Here is an 18,858-nt window from a genome sequence, read left to right on the forward strand (position 1 = left end):
TCCACCTAAATGAAGACCAACTAAGAATCGAACTTGGGACTTTGAAAAAAATAATATATACTATAGGTACCGAATTATGTACTGTTGCATTGAAGTATCTATTTTGAGCTAACCGGGAATCAAATTAGGGATATTTTATATAGACAGCGCTAGAGGCGTTCATAATAACTAATGCTTCTATTAAAACAATATAAGGTAAAGATGTTACGATTTCGTAATTGTAAACAAAAGTAGATAGTGACTGACAAGTTAATAAATATTGATAACGATACACGAGACAATAAATGCCTTAGTTTTTCATAGACTTGTAGATAGGAGCATGGACCTTGCCCTATGACGACGGGCTTGTCGACGCGCCAAAACATTACAGGCGTTGATCAACATTTACGCGCCATCGTTCCGCGGGCACACATTCCGCCGGAAAATATGTCTCATTTGAAAATTATACGCGGAAATTTTGCGCGCCAAATTTTAAACAATTTTTCCCCGCACAAAAAGCAGAAGAAATTAAAAACCTCGCTATCAGTTTTTGTGGAACGAAATTCTTGTCGTGGTTTAGCTACTAAACCAGCCACTACAGTATTGGAACAAAATGTTTTGAGTTCGCCATGGGGTGAAATAACTGTTGGAAAGGAAACGATGTTTGAGCATGTTTTCAAAGACATAGATTTGTGGACAGACGCCCCTTGTGTGGTAAGTTTATTTTACTTTGTTACATTACCTATTCAACAGTTTTTAAGTTCTGTTTACATTAAATTATAGATAAACGATATTTAATTTTTTTTTTTTTTACTTAAACGAAAATTCACCCGAATAATAGAATAATTAATTTACTGTGTTGGTAGTTAGGTAATTTTTTCATTCATTTTCCAAAAATATTTAAATCTTAATCAATTCCCCGCGAAAAAAAAGGTGATTCTGAGCCCTACGTTATTCTATGAGTTAAAATCTAAAACAAATGAAAATTTAATATTACGAACATGATATTATATAATGTAATTTTTAAACATATTCATAAGAAATGAAAAATTAATAAATTCAAGCAGGCTGTACCTTTATATTTTAAGTAATCTTACGAGATTTGTACCTAAGTACCTACCTATCTACTTATATCTAACATATCTAGCCCTAGATAATGTACATATAGGTAGATAATTACGGATATAATCAAGACAGAGTTTACAGCAAAGATGCTGTAAATTGTATGATTGTTACGGGTACAAAGTTCAGATAAAATCTATAAACACGCGGATGAAGTCGCCGGCGGTGATAGGAGAATATAAATAGATACTTACTGAAGGTGAAGGCTATACCTGTAGTTGGCACTAAAACTGATATTTTTTTCAGTAAAACTCGAATTTGGTTGCATTTAAATGGTTTATGGTTAATGCAGTATGGTTTGTAGTTTTATCTCTAGCACTGATTTTATGTACCTACCTATATAGTCTCTATTGAGCATGCATAATTATTGCTATTGCATCGCTATTATTTAATAGATATAGGTATAGGACTGTTGACTGTTCGTTTGCCAAGGCCTGAAGGAAATTAGATACTAGGTAGGTAGGTATATAGGCTTAGTGTTTGTAATTTGTAGGTATCCTCTTTGATATGAGAAATCAAAGGTTTATTTTACACGAGTTTAAAAATGATTAGTTAGGTATTTATTATTCGATGAACTGTTGTAAAAAGTAGGTACCTACCTAGTAACGTATCTATACAACCAATACAGGTACGTTAGAAGAACCTACGCTAAGTACAAGGCCATCCCACTGGGGTTAAGTTAATTACTTCCTTGCAACGACTATTCCTACCTAGGTATTTAGGTATACTTAGTACCTAACTTACGACTATTCACTATAGGTATACTTCTAAATATTTTTTTTTTGGATTTGAACCTGCGTTTCTGGGATTCGCGCTCAACAACGACCGCTAGACCACGGTTTGCTTTGCTGACAGTGCCGAAGTTCGAGATATACATATATGAATTTTCACTCAGTACTGAAGTGCCATCTAGTAGCGACCTTTACAGTTTTTGAAACTACTTTCAAAGGCCCATTACAATGCAGCTTTTTGAAGGAGAAATGACACATTGCTTTTTTACTTATTTAATTTAATTTTTAACCCCCGACCCAAAAAGAGAGGTGTTATAAGTTTGACGTGTGTATCTGTGTATGATCTGTCTGTGGCATCGTAGCTCCTAAACGAATGAACCGATTTTAATTTACTTGTTTTTTGTGATCGAGAGTGTTCGCTATAATCGAAGAAAATCGGTTCAGCCGTTTGAAAGTTATCAGCTCTTTTCTAGTTTTCTTATAGAGGTTTTTGTGTCGGGGTTTTTTTAAATATTGAGTTATTACTTATTTAACTTGAATTTTCATTTTTATGATAGTGTTTTTACCTACACTTCAATGAAATTTCTTAATAATTTTTGAATACCTACATACCTATCAAAAATTGCGGAACCGGCGATCTGTCTGTCAGTGTGCGTGCTTCACGATGAAATTACTAAACGGATTTGAATGCAATTTACCATAGGGACTTTAGCTGGTCAATATTTTATAGGATTGATAGATACTAGATAGGTATATTGAAACATTGAAACGAAGGGATATTTATTCATGTGACGAATGGAAGATAAAATAATTTTTAATCGCTTTATTAGGTATGCCTACCTAAAAACCTACCTAGAAACTTATATAGCTAAATATCTGGTATATTATAAACACAAACAAACCAACTTGATATTAGCAAGAGGTAGATATTTCTATCTAATACCTACCTATTTCATAATATTAGTAAATAGTGATAAGATAGAGATGTTACCTTACATCCTAGAAAAATTAGGTAGGTAGATACCGAGTAGGTAGGTAGCTAGGTATGTATATAGCTAGCTAGTCGCTACTCACCCATCCATTGAATAGTAGATAATAATGTTATATCTAGTGATAGGAGCTGATAAGAAATTATACCTACGTATGCAAATGTGCATTGATAACTGCACAGTAATCATTTTTTTTTTTTTTTATAAAGAATATTAGCCATGTTAAATGACTAATATTCCCCTTTCCTCTCCAACTAAGCGTCAGGCTTGTGCTAGGAGTAGGTACGACAATAGTGCAACGGGCGGGGTTTGAACCGTCGACCTTTCGGTTTTCAGTCCACTCCTTTACCGCACATTAATTATTATTATTAAAGTAGTTTCCTACTTTAATCATAGTAATTAGGTGCCCATAACCTTCTGTGACAGTTCTAGTATAGTTCGCGACAGGTCGACTTGGCAATCGGAGTAGGGGCGCCCCGTCAGCCCGCGCGCTTATCCGGTGAGGGAGAGCACGGGTGACGTGCCCCTGTGCGGGGCATTCCTCGGCCTGATACCCCGATTGCCGTGTCCATCTCCATCTGTCTTTTTCGTTTAGTCTATGGTAAACCTATAAATAAGCGCCAAACTCCAACGGTCAATATTCTCGTGCCAAATAATGTTTAGCTGCCTACGTTACATTTGTTTATTAATTTTTTGTATTGTACCACCCATTATAAGTATTTCATTGTCATGTCAATAACCGTAATAACATATTACGTATATACTATTTATCTATGTTATGTTAGTTTCTCGAAAAAGGATCGGTGCGCTGTGCGACATTAGAGACTGGAGATGTCTGCGCATGGATAGGTATAAAATGTATAACTAGGTACAGCCCATGAAACAAAAAGTTGATTGAACAGGCAAATGCGTGGATAGGCAGCCCTGCAATCGCGCTTCACTTCTTGGCTCGTGTCACTAAATAGGTAAATCAGCTGCTGCGCAGGTACAAGGTCAGCGGTCTTCTTACGTGAAAAGAGCTATGTGCAGTTACCGTATATCAGATAACAAAAAACCAAAAGTGTTACACACTGTAAAATTTCAACTCTCTACCTACCTACGAGTATTACGGTTCATGAGATACTCGCTGACAGATGGACGGTCAGCGGAGGCTTAGTAAAATGATAGGGTCCTGACTCATATTGGCAACCTTCGGGTACCCTTCAAGGAACTATTGGAACCCTTCAAAAGAGATCCTCAGCTCGAGGCTTGTAATTTAACAATTTTACTGTTGGGATTTATTTTGCTCTCTATTTCTGACATATCAGTAGAATAATTGCAGTTTAGTATTCATTAGTTTCGTAATTTCTAACAATGATTGTACCTACCTACTGGCTATTTGCACATTATGATAACTAGGTAGGTTCCTGTTCAATCGATGACAAAAGGCATGTATATAATGTAGGGTACATTTAAATAAATAGTGAAGCTAATTGGAATCAAGATCAAAAGGGTCGTATGTGGGCTGGTATGACCATTACACAAATGAACGTTTATTTTTTTCAAATGCTAATTAGATGATGATAAACAATTGTCGTAAGTAAACAGTAAATACCTAATAATGTGTGTCGTTGATACCTTTTTAGGGTTCCGAGGTAAAAAAGGAAGAAAGTTTCGCCATGTCCGTCTGTCTGTTCGTTTATCCGCGGCTAAGTTCAAAGACTTTCTATCTAGTATCTACCTAGTTACTAGAAAACGGTAATTTGGCATTGGCTTTAATTTATTCTTTCACTAGCTGATACCCGCGACTTCGTTCGCGTGGATGTAGGTTTTTTAAAATTCCCGTGGGAACTCTTTGATTTTCTGGGATAAAAAGTAGCCTATGTGCTTAACCAGGGTATAATCTATCTCCATTCTAAATTTCAGCCCAATCCGTCCAGTAGTTTTTGCGTGAAGGAGTAACAAACATACACACACACACACACACGCACACACACACGCACACACACACACACACACACAAACTTTCTCCTTTATAATATTAGTCTGATTCATTCATACCCGACTCGCACTTAATCGAGTTTTACTGTAGGTACCTACTGATATTGTTATTACAGACATGCGGTGCAACGGGGCGGTCGTACGATTATGCGATGACCAAAATGATGGTGGAGCGTTGCGCCAACGCCCTGGCGGGGCCGTTGAAGCTGAAGCCTGGAGAGAGGATCGGACTCATACTTCCAAACATCCCTGAGTTCGTGGTACTTATACACGGGGCCATGAAAGCCGGGCTGGTGGTTACTTTCGCCAACCCGTTATACACTGCAGGTGAGAAATAAATGTATAAACCTACCAATCAATGTCGTCATATAAAAAGAACTCTGATCCTGGACCTGCGCAGTGGGAGAGCCGATATTAGTGGCACGAAGTGGAATGCGACGGTGGAATCCGTCGCGGATTTGTTTATTCGTTTCACGCGTTATAGGAAAGTAGGTAGGTACAGCCATTTTACCCACCATGCACCAGACTCGTTCCCTCTAGATACTGTAGTCCAGAGGTCTTTTTACGTGACACCAATTACCTACTGTAGGTAGGTACATTTTTATAGAAATCTCAAGTATCTATCCAGTGGGGTCCACACGGTAGTTGTGATCATGATGTTGCGACAGTTGCAATTGGCTGAATTTATGATATTCTTGCTGCGACTGCAGTTTAGCCAATAGCGAGAGAGTCATGCTCATAACAAATCTGAGGTGATTGCCCTGATGGTAATGGACACTAGCTGTCAAACGTTGTATAGGTGGTAGAGCATTCAAAATTCGAACTCATGATCTCTTGCTGAGGGTCTTCGTGTTTTAACTACGAGATCATTGCTCTTTACTTTCTTGATATTGACATCTTACAATGTAAAACCTTCTGGTACCTATCTAGACATAAATTATATGCCTTGGCTTTTATTGCCCATAAATATATTATAAGTATGTATAGTTAGGTAACTAGGTACTTGTAAAAACTAAAAATATCATTTATAATATGAGAATGACCACGGAGGACCAGAAGAAAACAGGCATTTAAGCATTTACCTACGTCTACTATATCAACATTTTCAAAGATTTTAGGCACCTTTAGGTAAGTATCTAAGTTACAAAGTAAGTAGATAAGTAGGTTTTGCTTAGGCAGGCAGACGTAATTTAATTTTTAGAAATATTTGAAATATGAATGGAGGGTCCCGCAAATCTTAAATTTTTATTAGTAGGTAGGTACGTGTAGGTATAAATTGCTTATGTTATGACTAATAGGTAATTAGGTATGGGTAGTTACTTACCTACAGTTTAAGAACTGTAGACATAATAACTGCAGTGCATACAGATAAAATAGTACGATCCACTACGATTTCCGTGTCTAAATCTCGTATTAATATGATAACTTATTGACCCATATATGTATATATTCATCTGCTTTACTTATGTAATTATAGTAATTTTACATAACCAATTATTATGCATGTAATTAGAGATTAAGTAGTAACGCTCTCGCAAAATAAAAAAAAATTGAGTACCTGCTACCTACCCTAGTTATTATTCCCCAAAACAAAATCTAACATTAACTATAATTATTTTACGTCACGAAAGTTGAAAAATATAGCGCCTCTGCGAATGGTATTTCTAATGCCGTTACTACTTTTCTATTTCTATTGGCCGACTCTTTGCATGCGACTTTTTTGTCAAATCTGGGTATGTGGTTCGTATAGTGCCACTTGTTTGTGGAGACCAATCGCAACACTAACTTCAACAAGATTTTTTAAACATAAATAAATAAATTTAATTGCAGACGAGGTGGGTCGCCAATTCACTGATTGCAATGTGAAGGCGATTGCCACCATCGAGATGTTCATGCCTGTCGCGATGGAAGTGAGCAAAAAGCTCGAGGATTATAAGGGAACTATTTGGGTCGGAGGAGAGGACGACAAGGTCAAAGGTAAATAAGTATACCTACATATAGTTTTGCGTCCTGAGAGGCTCTTTTATTTGATAAAAAGGATCAAAAATAAAAAGGCATCCCCTACCTCAGTTCAATTCTTGGGTGAACGCATATCAGGATAAAAATTGAGTAGGTATTCCATCTTCATAATAAAATTAAATGTCTAGCGTACCTACCTAGCTCTTAGTGAGTGGCGCGATAAAACTTTAATATTATCCTGATGAAAAAATAGTACCTACCTGCCTAGTTAGTTCTGTGCCTGATTTTCGATGACGATAATATTATGATCAATAAACATAGGCTAATAATTTTAATTACTTTTATTCTATGGAAAAGTGGTTATAATGGCTAAAATATAAATGTTTGGTTTATACTATCGCGGACTTTTTTGTAGGCATTATTGAGTTCTACAACTTTTCTATAGAAGTCAACCATACATCTCTAACTATTTAGGCAGCGTTCGCGAGAATCGTTAACGTACGGCAGTTTTTTCGACGCCTTACTCCACAATTTTCACTACCACGAAAAATCCTATCTATTTTCCGGGATAAAATATAGCCTATACGGATTCGGAAGAATCCCTCTAAGTAATGGTAAAAGAAATTTTGAAATCGGTCCAGTAGTTTTTGAGCCTATTCAATACAAACATACAAAAATACAAAAATACAAAGGTTTCCTCTTTATAATATTAGTATAGATTTCTTTCCAGCTTCGACTAGACTATATATATATGATTTTTTTCTATCTTTTCTAGGGATTTTTGGCCTGCGATCACTCCTAATGGCCGATCATAAAGCTGATCTGCCGACATTGAACTGTGACGACGTCTGCCTGATCCCCTACTCTAGCGGAACTACGGGCATGCCCAAAGGAGTCATGTTAACTCATAAAAATTTAGTATCAAATTTGAAGCAAGTGCAAGCGCCCAAGATGATGAAGTATGAAGGTGAAAAAGGTAAGATAAGGCAATTTATTTATTGAGGTTATTGGCATTGGATTTTGTGTAGGTACCTAGATTAATAATTACACCCTGTATACTTTTTGAGTCACCAAAAGCTCCATTGCAATTACACGAATTAATGTTTTCCATCTAAGTACCTACTTCTAACATTGTACCTAACTACCTACCTAGGTACATTTTTTGTGTGAAATTAAGTATTTCTTCTACTGGATTAATTGACTTAAAATGTATTTTTACAGGTAAAGGAGACGTAGTTCTTACGGTTCCCCCATTTTTCCACATCTATGGTTTCAATGGGATTTTGAACTACAACCTCGTTTTGGGATACCACATTGTTTCCATACCAAAGTAAGATATACTTATTCCTATTTTACATCTTGAAAACTAATTACATCTCAGTGGTATCCTTGCCGGCATATCATTTAATTTTGGAATCCTTTGAACAAAGGCCTTTCAGAGCCTCGATAGCTCAACGGTTGAGGGGCGGACTGAATTCCGTAAGGTCGACGGTTTAAACCCCACCCGTTGCACTATTGTCGAATCCACTCCTGGCACAAGCTTTACGCTTAATTGGAAGGAAAGGGGAGTATTAGTCATGATTAGCATGGCCAATATTAAAAAAAGGCGATACAGTTAGAATAATACCTACACGACTTTTATCACTAAAGTTTTTCAATGAGTCTTTCTCTAATTATCAATTTTGATTTAGCCCTTCCACGATTTTTTTCCTAAGGATAGCTAAGATATTGTTTGCCATTCTATGGGTTTCCATTCCGTGTGCTTTTTATCGGTACCTAGCTATCATGGCAAATTAAAACATAATATTTCCTACTCATAAATTTCTCCTTTCAGATTCACGCCAGATGATTACATTAATTGTTTGATGGAGTACGAGCCAACCACACTGTTCGTGGTGCCATCATTACTGGCGTTCATGGCCACACACCCGATGGTCAAGAAGGAGCATTTGCAGTCAGTGGAAACTATCATGGTGGGCGCAGCTCCCACAACTGACAGTATGCTGGAGAAGTTTTTGCTAAAGTGCGAAAAAACTAAAGACCAGATTAAGCTGCTTCAAGGTTTGGTTCTTTATTGAAATACAAAGGTTTTTAGCGTCATTTGAATTTTTGAAAAAGTTACGTAGGTAACACATATTTTCTGAAACCTAAGAAAAAAAATTATAAGACTACTAGCTTCACTGAACCTTCACCAACTGCAGTCCTGACTCAAGATGAAATAATTAGAAATGAGTTGCGAAAATATTGTGGGACCACTCCAATCTTTTAATGGACCTTTGAAAAAACTGGTGACTTCAATAATCCGCTGCTACGAGTAGATATGGCCTCGTCAAAATATATTAGTACCTACTTACATAAAATACCTCAGTGATGTTTAGTGAAATGTACCTATCAATAATAATAATAGGATCACGTCAGTCGCTATAATAAATGTTATATTAACCTCGCATAATGTATGCTTTAATATTAAATATCTCACATTCATCGAAGAAACGTTCGTGTTTCAGGTTACGGTATGACGGAAAGCTCTCCCGTAACTCTAATGACACCATATATCTATCCGTATGGTAAAGTGGGGTCCGTTGGACAGCTGGTGCCGTCGACGCAGGCGCGGGTCCTGTCGTTAACAACAGGTGAAGCCCTGGGGCCACACCAATCTGGAGAGCTTTTACTCAGAGGACCGCAGGTAAAGCATTGCTCGTAATAAAATGTTTAGAAAAGGACATCTAAATAGCATTCTATTGAAACATCACCTGTTTAGAAGTTTGGAAACATTTGAGGTTTTTTTCTAAATAAAAATAGCCAGGAAACAAGCAGGCGGGTTACCTGATGTTAAGTGGTTACCGCCGCCCATAAACATTTGCAGCACCAAAGAAACTGCCAATGCTGTTAGGAATTTGTTGAGCCGCCCCTTGAATGACCCCATGTTGAAATCTAATGGGAACACCGCCGAAGGTAGTTGGTTCCACAGTTTGCATGTGCGTGGAAAGAGAGATCTGGTACAACGAGCGGTCGAAGTGCACCAGGCACCTAACGAATATACGACAGCTACAAACTTTATTATACCGATGAATAAACCAGACAGTCTCGATATCCGCCGGATTTTCGATAAATTACGAAAACTATGTAAATAAATGGACTTTATTATATTTATATAACAACTAAGTACCTAAACACAAATTGAAACGTTTCCATAATACTCCCCTGTCATAAATCTTCTGGCTCTGCCCTTCAATTCGCTTCATTCGCTGAAAACAACGAAGACGATCATTTGGTTCAGTAGGTATCCTTCAGCAACGCCCATAATTTCGCTTTCGCTGCTTGGTTTGTAACTGTAAGATATAATTTATACTTTCGAATATTGCAGGTCATGAAAGGCTACTGGAACAATGAGCAAGCTACCAAAGAAACAGTAGACAGCGAAGGTTGGTTACACACTGGAGACGTGGCTTACTATGACGAAGATCACTACTTCTATATCGTTGATCGCACTAAGGAGCTTATCAAGGTCAAGGGTAACCAGGTACGATAATTGGATTATTTGATTCAAGAAATTCAAAAGTGTACTAGTACTGTTTGTATTATTAAGTATAATGTATCCTGTAACGGACTTTTATAAGAATTTTGCTATTGGCAACTTTTGTAAAGGAGGGTTATCTTTGACCTGTATGCATGTCCGTTCCTATGTCCGCTCGTAGCTACTTAACGGCTTAACCGATTTTGATAAATGATACGTGATTACTGATTAGATTTGTCTTGATGGCATGAGTGTCACTGGGCACATAAAATTCCTACAATAATACATAAAATTCCTACAGTGGAGACTGTAGTCAGGGTTTGTTAAACTTTTTAAATTACTTGTTATCGATTTTCAAGAATAGTTTTGGCGTTTCAATATCAGATCAAACAGGTCTAAAATTGAGAGTAATCTAGGTAGATTAAATTAATCGAGAAATGTATTGATTTGGAATTAATGTTAACTTTCAGGTATCACCAACTGAGATCGAAAGCGTGATTATGGAAATGCCTGAAGTGGCAGATGTCGCTGTTGTGGGGATGCCTCACTCCCTTGCGGGGGAAGTCCCTAAGGCGTTTGTTGTTCTGAAACCGAACACTAAGCTTACAGAGAAACAAGTTTACGATCTCGTCGCTCAGAAACTGACAAAATACAAGCATCTCGAAGGCGGTGTGGTCTTCATAAAGTCGATACCGCGCAATGTGGCGGGAAAAATAATGCGTAACGAACTAAAAGTATTAGGTGGCAAATAGAGGAAAAATTTATATGTTTAAATAGTAACTAACTAAATATTCTGTAAATATTTTTTTATTTTGTTATTGCTTAACTAGGCAAAGTGGATAAAAGATAGTAGATAAAAATTACTTAAATAGTTATATTTTTATTATGTATAGCATACTTTTATGGATCAAACAACGAAATTAATATTATTATTCGGCAATCTGTTGATTAGTTACTTAGGTATTGTAACAGTAACAGTGAATTTGAAAAATAACAACAGTGCTAAACAAATTAATTATTGTTAGTTTAATCAAAATATAAATAAATTTGATGTTACTACTAAACACTGGTGCTAAGTAACTTTTACAGATAAATTAGGTTTTAGTTTTAGCTGTTAAAGAATTAACTGGCAATACTAATTACTGTGGGAACCTCAAAATTAATAATACAAACTTTAAAGAATAGTACAAAATAATGAGTGATTATTTATAAGTTTGTTAAATTCTTTTAGCATAATTTATTACCTACTTAATGGTGTATTTGTATGTAAACAATGATTTACACTTGTTAAAATTTCTTTGAATATTTTTACCAAGAAGTATAATAGTATTTAGACTGATATTTTAGTAATGTAGTTATTTACTGTACATAATATACTATAAATAGATGCAATATTTTTATGAGGTGTGTGTACTTATAAAATTAGGGTAGTTTAAAAAAAATCTTAAAAATGTTTTAGTTGTAAAGTTTTGTAGAATACCTACTGCAGTTTTACTTATAGGTAAGTATGGTTTTGTTTTTTTTAAAATAAACTATATTTTAATAAATGAAGGTTTTTTATTAAACTAAAGCCTTAGTGTTAAAAAAAGAAAATGTGCTTATATTATTTTCAAACTTATCTTACTACCTACTTCTTTATTTTTCCTTTTTAGCAAGCATTATAAAACTAGAAAATAATTACTTAAATAAAAAAGTATCTAGAAGTGCGTAAGATTGGTATACTAGTGCTTTAAAAGAGGGTTTTAGGATATGATTTATTTATTTATTTTTATTTGTACCAGAAAGTTGTAACAATATAAATAAAAAGAAAGAAAAAGTGGACAGGGAAGCATGATTTACATGAATATACATTTTTCATAACAATCTGGCAGCATTGGAGATTTCAAAAATGTTGTTTAGTTAAAAATTTTACTATAGAAGAATCACCACTGCATTGCTGGCTTAATGCATAAGACCTGCCCACACTATGGGTTGCTTATGACATTAATTATTATTATTCAAATAATTTGCTCATAGCATACCTAGTAGTTTATGTGAAAGGTTACACACAGGAGGAAGAGGAAATTGCTTATGGTGAATAAAAGTATAGGTTCATATTACTTAAATTTATTACAAAAATACAATTAGGATTTTGCTAATTTCCATTATCCAGATTCAAGATATTATAAAGTACTAATCATATTTGCCAATTAAGAAAGAGAAAATGAATTTGACATCTTTGAGTAATCTGGAACTTACACGTAAACTGATTGCTATTTATTGTTTTATTTTACTACCCTTAAATTATTATTTTCAGCTTTAACCAACCAGTGCACAAAATATTAGTACCTATCTGGTTCGGATATTAGATTTGGATGTTGTATTAGATTTAGGTTATTTTGATATTATATAAAGTTTTCAATTTATACCATTTAAGAATTTATTTTAGAGATTTGAAAATGCTAATTTGAATCTGGATGCTAATTAGAAATACAACTTGAGTAAACCTAAAGCACAGAAAGTGAAAAATCTTAAATTAAGGAATAGAAACATAGATAGGCCATTTAAAGACAGTATTCAATAATATCCTAAATAAGTGATGCTTACCTATGAAATGGTAGATATTCTACAATCTACAAAGTGAGTCCTCAAACAATTGTTACAAAAAACTAAGCTTCTGCATTTTCAACAGGTGGTGCAGAATTTTCTTCTTGTGTACCTTGATCCTCACTTTCTTTCTTGTCAGTTTCTTGAATGGGTATTTCTTCTGTTTTCTCTTCAATAGGAACTTGTGGCAGTTCAGACTGAACATCAGAAATTGAATAATTATCAGACTGGATTTTAACAGGGGAAGTTTTAGTTTCTTCAATAACTGGAGGAGCTTGTTCTTGCGTTTGGACCTCCGTAGGTTCGGGAGTTTCTATTGGTGTTTTATCGGGGACTGGTTCTTCTTGAACCTCTACATGATCAACCTTAGGTGAGTTACTGTTGCCATCTGTATTGTCACTAGATGAAGAGCTTTCTTCACTTGATGACACTTCTGAAATGTGCTTAGACTCAACTTCTTCTTTACTGGTTGAATCGGAGCTACTTTCATCAGTCGAGACATGGCTGAGTGTACTAAGTGGTGTTTCAATGTTTTGATTCTTTATGTCTTCTTCTAATGGGTCTGTCTTTGATTGTTCTCTTAACTTTAGCTCTGTCATTTCAGCATCGTCCACCTTTATTTCTGGGATGACCATCGGTTCACTTACACTTACACTTGGTTCATCACACTTCATTTCTACATCAATTTTGGTCTCTGTAGGTTCTTCAACTATTGGTGTGCTATTATTATTTGTAGCATCTTCACTACTTGTTGATGCTACAGCTGTGAGTGGTATTTCTTTAATTTGGTGAATTGAATCATCGGGACTGTCATTGAGGTTCAATTCTGGCGGTGTAACTGACTCATATTGTGGTGAAACTTTGGTTTGGGTGTCCATAGAGCTTTCCTGTTTAGAATGAAGCCGTGCTTCCAAATCATCTACAGAAATGTGTGCATCAGATGAACTTGGTTGTGGTTCAGAGTTCACTCGTGAGTCAGAGCTATCTTTCCAAGACATATCTTCCATTTCCACATCAACATTGTACTCTGAATTATTATCGGAACCATTGACGATTGGTTCCATGGGTTCGCCATTTTCTGGCTCAGGATGACGCTGATGCCCGGGTTCTCTAGTACTTACAACTAATATATTCTTTTCTATAGCCCTCATAAATTTATCAATGCGATTATACTGCTTTCGCGGGTAAGTAAGCAGTTCACAAATTCTTTGAACTGTAAACGGAGCTGAATGAAAAGAATCCAGTTTTTCTATCAAGCTATTTTTCATTGTATCGTAATTAAAAGGGTCTACGTTAGGATACGGAGGAATTTCAATACCTGGGTTCGTTTCGTAGAAGTCGGTAATTACGTTGAGGAGCTTTTCTTTGAACAAACTCTTCACAATGGACCACTGATACACGGGGTCCCCGGTACGCGCAACATACGCTAAATACTCGTTCAGTTCTTGTGGAATAGTTTTTGGCTTACGTTTTGAGAACTCTTCTAGAAAATGAAATACTTCTTCGGCGTTTTCCATTACGAATTGTTTTAATAAATAAAAAATTACGAATAATTCACCCAACAATGTTTTAGTAGGTTACCAAAGACAAAAAAAATTGCTGTCAGTCAACTGTCAATGTCATGCACCGACCAGAAACAAAAGAATGTCATGCTTATGTTTATAGTGTTTTTTTTTCTTTAAATCTGGCTTTACTCTGATTAGCCAATGTCAAGTTTGTGATATTTTCAAGTTATTGAATTTATACAAGTATGGACTCCGTCTGCGCCGGCGCCCGCCGACATACGCGCAGCACCCCTTTAGAGCGCTTCCCAGTCAGTTCCACCACCAAAAAACACCAACTAACACAAAAACCAGCCACTCTTAACAAAAAAATAACACTCCAAACAAGCACAGCACGCGCGCCAGCAAACGCCATCGCAGACGAAGTCCCCGTTTATAGTGTTTCGTAGTGTTTATAATCTCGATGGTCAATAGTCCTCAACCTCGTGGTCTGTGCTCAACAACTGCAACTTTGACAATAAACTAATATTTCGTGGGGTATTTCAAGTGCAGCCAAGGCCATCCCTGAAATATAGCATCCACTGTCTATAACCTCAAAGTACATTTTTTCGTCTGTGAAAAGAATAATTGGTATTGACAGCACATTTGACGACATTGACAAATGACAGTTGTCTGACACTAGAATCTAGATTTGAAGCACGAAAAAACCAGAAAAAGTGAAATTTTGTTTTATTTCGTCATAAATTTTTCAAAAATTTGTGAAATTATTTAACAATTACATCCTCACTATATACGTGACAATGAATTCAATATTAAGAAGAAACGTTTTGCCAATTTGTAACCACACATTCAAGTTATCTTCTCGTTTATTTGCGGATGTGCCGATCAACGATAAAATTGATAAAATGGTAAAAAACAACAAAGTAGTCGTTTTTATGAAGGGTGTTCCCGACGCCCCAAGATGTGGTTTCAGCAACGCAGTTGTTCAAATAATGAGAATGCATGCCGTACCATATGAAAGTCATGATGTTTTGGCCGACGAGAATCTCCGACAAGGTTGGTCCTTTTATTTACCCTTCCACCCAATTATGTAATTATTTGGTGGTCAACAGCCAATAATAAAACATGCTTCTAATTAATAGCATTGTTATTAAATATTATAACATTTTTTAGTTATATTGTGATAATATTGAGAACTTGTACCTACCTTTTCAAAAGTTAACCCTTGTAAAATCTAGCTCTCTGTCTGCTCCCTTTACACAGTCTATTTAATTGTTTTTCTCAAAATTTGACACCTACAGATATAAGTACACAGATACAGGAAAGATCACAGGCTACTTTATGCCCTGGAAAATCAAAGAGTTCCCATGAAACCTAAATTCTTAAAGAAACCTAAATCCACATGGATAACATCACAGACATAAACTGTTTGGTATAGAGACAGCTTGCACTCTGGAGACAAACATAGACATTTTATCATAGAAAATCAATTCAGACAAGAAAATAAAACTACTTCCAAAGTCACAAGCATCATCTAGTACTTAAATAAATCTATAAAGTGATATTGTTCACCATTAAGACCTTTATCAAGACTAAATATATAGTGTGCATATATATTTATTTCCAGGTATCAAAGAGTATTCAAACTGGCCAACAATCCCACAAGTTTTTATCAATGGAGAATTTGTTGGTGGCTGCGACATCATGCTGCAGATGCACCAGTCTGGAGAACTTGTCGAGGAGTTGAAGAAAGTTGGAATCAAAAGTGCATTGTTAACAGCAGACGAAGCCAAAAAAGAAAGCAGCAAGTAACGAGTACATAGTTATTTTAATTTTTTGATAAGTAGATACACAGTACAATTACTTTTGTTTACAACATAGCAAGTACTAAGTAGCAGCAATCCTAATAATTATTATACTCTTAATAGCTGGAATTCAAAACTCCTGAACTTATAAAAGTGAGATAGAACTATTAATTAAAGTTCTGTAGCTCAATTATGGAATCCAGATTTCTAGGTCTCACATTTGGAAAATCAATCCAGAGGTATTTGGCTTTTATACACTTGAATTTTTATGATATTGTGTAAATCAGAGATTCGAGATATATAAAGAAAATTGTGTAAGAGAACAATTTAGCTTTCTGGTACAATGCTGTGTAGAAATCAAAGGGGTTCAATAAAAACTGCTATACTTCTTCCAGGTTAGCCCGCTTCCATCTTAGACTGCATCATCACTTGCCACCAGGTGAGATAGCAGTAAGGGGCTAACTTGTATCTGAAAAAAAGATTCTCAAGAATAAAGAAAATAAGTAATTAAAAAAAAATGCTATACTCACTGTTATAGTAATGTATTTGCAATACTTTACATGAGTGTAACATACTCGTAAAGTCTAAAGCATACAATACACAGTTGCATCATACTCAAACAACAGTGTATCTACAGATCTGTTGTAATACTTGTAACTTGCTTGTTAGGGTTCTGTAGTTTGTAGATTTTTGTTGGTTGTACATTTAGGATTAGGACAAGTCCATTCTGGAGATTCTATGACGTATTTTATTTGTTGCTTCCTTGCCTAATTAATTTTATACTTGACTAGCCATGTTGGAATTTCATGTCATTTTCTTTAGGATTGATTCATATAGACAGCTAATCAAAGCAAAATAATATAATTACTGTATGGATCTGTATCTCCACTACAAAAAAATATCACAATCTGCCAATTTAGGCGCATGAATTGAACCTTAGGGGATGAATTTTTAAACATTCTTAGTGCTGACCTAGGTCATTTACGGAACTGCTTTGCAAAACTTCATGCTTCTAGACTCCCCAGCTTAAGCTGTGTTGTTTGTCAGTGAGTCACTGTTAGTTTTATTAGAACCAGTTACATGATAGACAGTTAAAGTTACAGTACAGTTATGGTTATACCTTTTACATCAATAAAAACTAAAGTGAGCTGGTAACTGTAATTTTAATTGCCTGTCATAATATTGTACAACTGGACATAAGTAGAAGAGTTGTTCCTAAGTTAGAAGCGAAACCTTAGCAAAATCTGTTTTAAGTGTTATGACTGATGAATGGTGATGTTTTGATAGTGTAATGTTATAGGACTCTTCATTCATCATATTTTGTAAATCTCCATAACCTATGATGTGTACACCTATAATATAATATATTATTATAATATGAATATTATTTATGATAATTAGTCAAATATCAGCTATGTACAATACAATCTGAATATATGTAATGTTGCTAATAGAAAAACACCATAATATATTTATATATCGTAAATTATTGTGCACCTATCTGTTTATTAGGTGCTATAATGTATTATACTTTTTGAATATTAAATAAAAGAAAGATTTGTTTAAGAGCTCTTTATTAAATTAGCTGTACATTCGAGTTAGTATACTTTTTGGGCACATAATTCATTCTTAATCTACATACCACTGCTTCCTCAATATAAATGGTTGGATTAACAACACAGTCATTAAAAGACAAAAAAATATGGCAGATCATTTATTTTGAGTACTCGAACCAAAATACTCTCACAAACGATTATCATAACAAAATGATTTTCAAATAAATAAATAGATGCAGGCAAGTTATGGCGATCTATGATAAATAAATAATTTGTGTCACTTCCCTGCAACTTTTATCAAATTCAATAATCACTTACATAATGTTAAAAGGTACCTACCAACAAAGTATAATAATTACTAGTGGCAGTCATTAAAAAAAAGTCAAACTAATATAAATAATGTTTGCTTATAAATAAATAAAATATAACAAAAACATTCGTACAATGTGAATGAGTCTTATTTTGGTGTCACACATTAGTCAAGCCTAACATTAGCACCATCTTTAACTTACAAATAATTGTTTTGTGACTTCCCTGATAGTTTTCATACAAAAGATAAAAATACCTAACACTAATATATATAAATAGTATAGTTAAAATACAGATTTTCCTTCTGATTTGAGCCAAAAGTAAGTAAATAGGGAGAAGAACTTCATGGTAGGAAAGTTAATGGCGTTTTTGGTTTTAACATTGCACATTTTTTAATACAGAACTGTTTTTATAGACTAACACTTTTTCCACAAAAATTGCTTGCTTTTAATTTGACCAATTTAGGGCGAGATATGAGGAGGTCAAATTAAGGGAAATAATTTTTGTGTTACAACGTCGATACTGCATGGTCCGCCATGTTGGTTTCAGCTGGGCGACTCAGCCAAGATCTTCTCTAAGTCATGTTGAGATGATTCCCCCTCCAACAGGGATTTTCAGACGATTTCTGATGTTAAGACCTGTATCTGAAGAAACACGATAAGATTAAACTCTAGGACTAATTCACTTGCAGACAACCTCAAACTAACCCAAATCGACAAGTTTTTATAGTGGCATCTTTGTCTTCAAGGAACATTTTAAAAAGGGTAGCTTTTTAGACCTCTCTAGTCTCTACATTTACTTAGAGATCAACATACAGTAGAAT

General features: G+C 35.1%; 4 protein-coding genes across 7 annotated transcripts in view; 2 read left to right on the forward strand and 2 right to left on the reverse strand.

Annotated features, from left to right (window-relative positions):
• Positions 1–318: 318 nt before the first annotated feature.
• Positions 319–11,824, forward strand: LOC123872958 (probable 4-coumarate--CoA ligase 1). The gene is made up of 9 exons (XM_045917581.1): positions 319–693; positions 4,918–5,128; positions 6,632–6,778; positions 7,536–7,736; positions 7,982–8,090; positions 8,595–8,821; positions 9,268–9,446; positions 10,128–10,283; positions 10,748–11,824. The coding sequence occupies exons 1-9, from the start codon at positions 334–336 to the stop codon at positions 11,027–11,029; spliced, it is 1,872 nt and encodes a 623-aa protein (XP_045773537.1). The 5' UTR covers positions 319–333; the 3' UTR covers positions 11,030–11,824.
• Positions 11,825–12,367: 543 nt separating this feature from the next.
• Positions 12,368–14,465, reverse strand: LOC123872963 (serine/threonine-protein phosphatase 4 regulatory subunit 2). Of its 2 annotated transcripts, none has more exons than XM_045917587.1 (2): positions 12,839–14,465; positions 12,368–12,793 (listed from the first exon to the last, which is right to left on the reverse strand). In XM_045917587.1, exon 1 carries the CDS (start codon positions 14,378–14,380, stop codon positions 12,926–12,928), a length of 1,455 nt encoding a protein of 484 aa, XP_045773543.1. In that variant the 5' UTR covers positions 14,381–14,465; the 3' UTR covers positions 12,368–12,793; positions 12,839–12,925. The 2 variants fall into 2 exon arrangements, with proteins under 2 accessions (XP_045773543.1, XP_045773544.1); XM_045917588.1 differs by having other exon boundaries at positions 12,368–12,790; positions 12,836–14,465.
• A 566-nt stretch (positions 14,466–15,031) lies between these two features.
• Positions 15,032–17,736, forward strand: LOC123872972 (uncharacterized monothiol glutaredoxin ycf64-like). Its single transcript, XM_045917600.1, has 2 exons — positions 15,032–15,421; positions 15,993–17,736. The coding sequence occupies exons 1-2, from the start codon at positions 15,166–15,168 to the stop codon at positions 16,175–16,177; spliced, it is 441 nt and encodes a 146-aa protein (XP_045773556.1). The 5' UTR covers positions 15,032–15,165; the 3' UTR covers positions 16,178–17,736.
• The window catches only part of LOC123872955 (alpha-actinin, sarcomeric), a 52,002-nt gene continuing 50,871 nt past the window's right edge, over positions 17,728–18,858 (reverse strand). For all 3 annotated transcript variants that reach the window (XM_045917575.1, XM_045917574.1, XM_045917576.1), the window contains one exon: positions 17,728–18,679. The gene's annotated coding sequence lies outside the window, so the exon portion shown is untranslated. The remainder of the gene's footprint in view (positions 18,680–18,858) is intronic.

This window comes from Maniola jurtina, chromosome 16, assembly GCF_905333055.1.
Source record: "Maniola jurtina chromosome 16, ilManJurt1.1, whole genome shotgun sequence".
Taxonomy (NCBI): Eukaryota; Metazoa; Arthropoda; class Insecta; order Lepidoptera; family Nymphalidae; genus Maniola; species Maniola jurtina.

Excerpts from the sequence above, each read along its gene's own strand:
- LOC123872958 (XM_045917581.1), top strand. The coding sequence starts at position 334 with ATGACGACGGGCTTGTCGACGCGCCAAAACATTACAGGCGTTGATCAA. Across the intron at positions 6,779-7,535 it reads AGAGGACGACAAGGTCAAAG|GGATTTTTGGCCTGCGATCA; the intron begins GTAAATAAGTAT and ends TATCTTTTCTAG. Across the intron at positions 9,447-10,127 it reads TTTTACTCAGAGGACCGCAG|GTCATGAAAGGCTACTGGAA; the intron begins GTAAAGCATTGC and ends CGAATATTGCAG.
- LOC123872963 (XM_045917587.1), bottom strand. The coding sequence starts at position 14,380 with ATGGAAAACGCCGAAGAAGTATTTCATTTTCTAGAAGAGTTCTCAAAA.
- LOC123872972 (XM_045917600.1), top strand. The coding sequence starts at position 15,166 with ATGAATTCAATATTAAGAAGAAACGTTTTGCCAATTTGTAACCACACA. Across the intron at positions 15,422-15,992 it reads CGACGAGAATCTCCGACAAG|GTATCAAAGAGTATTCAAAC; the intron begins GTTGGTCCTTTT and ends ATTTATTTCCAG.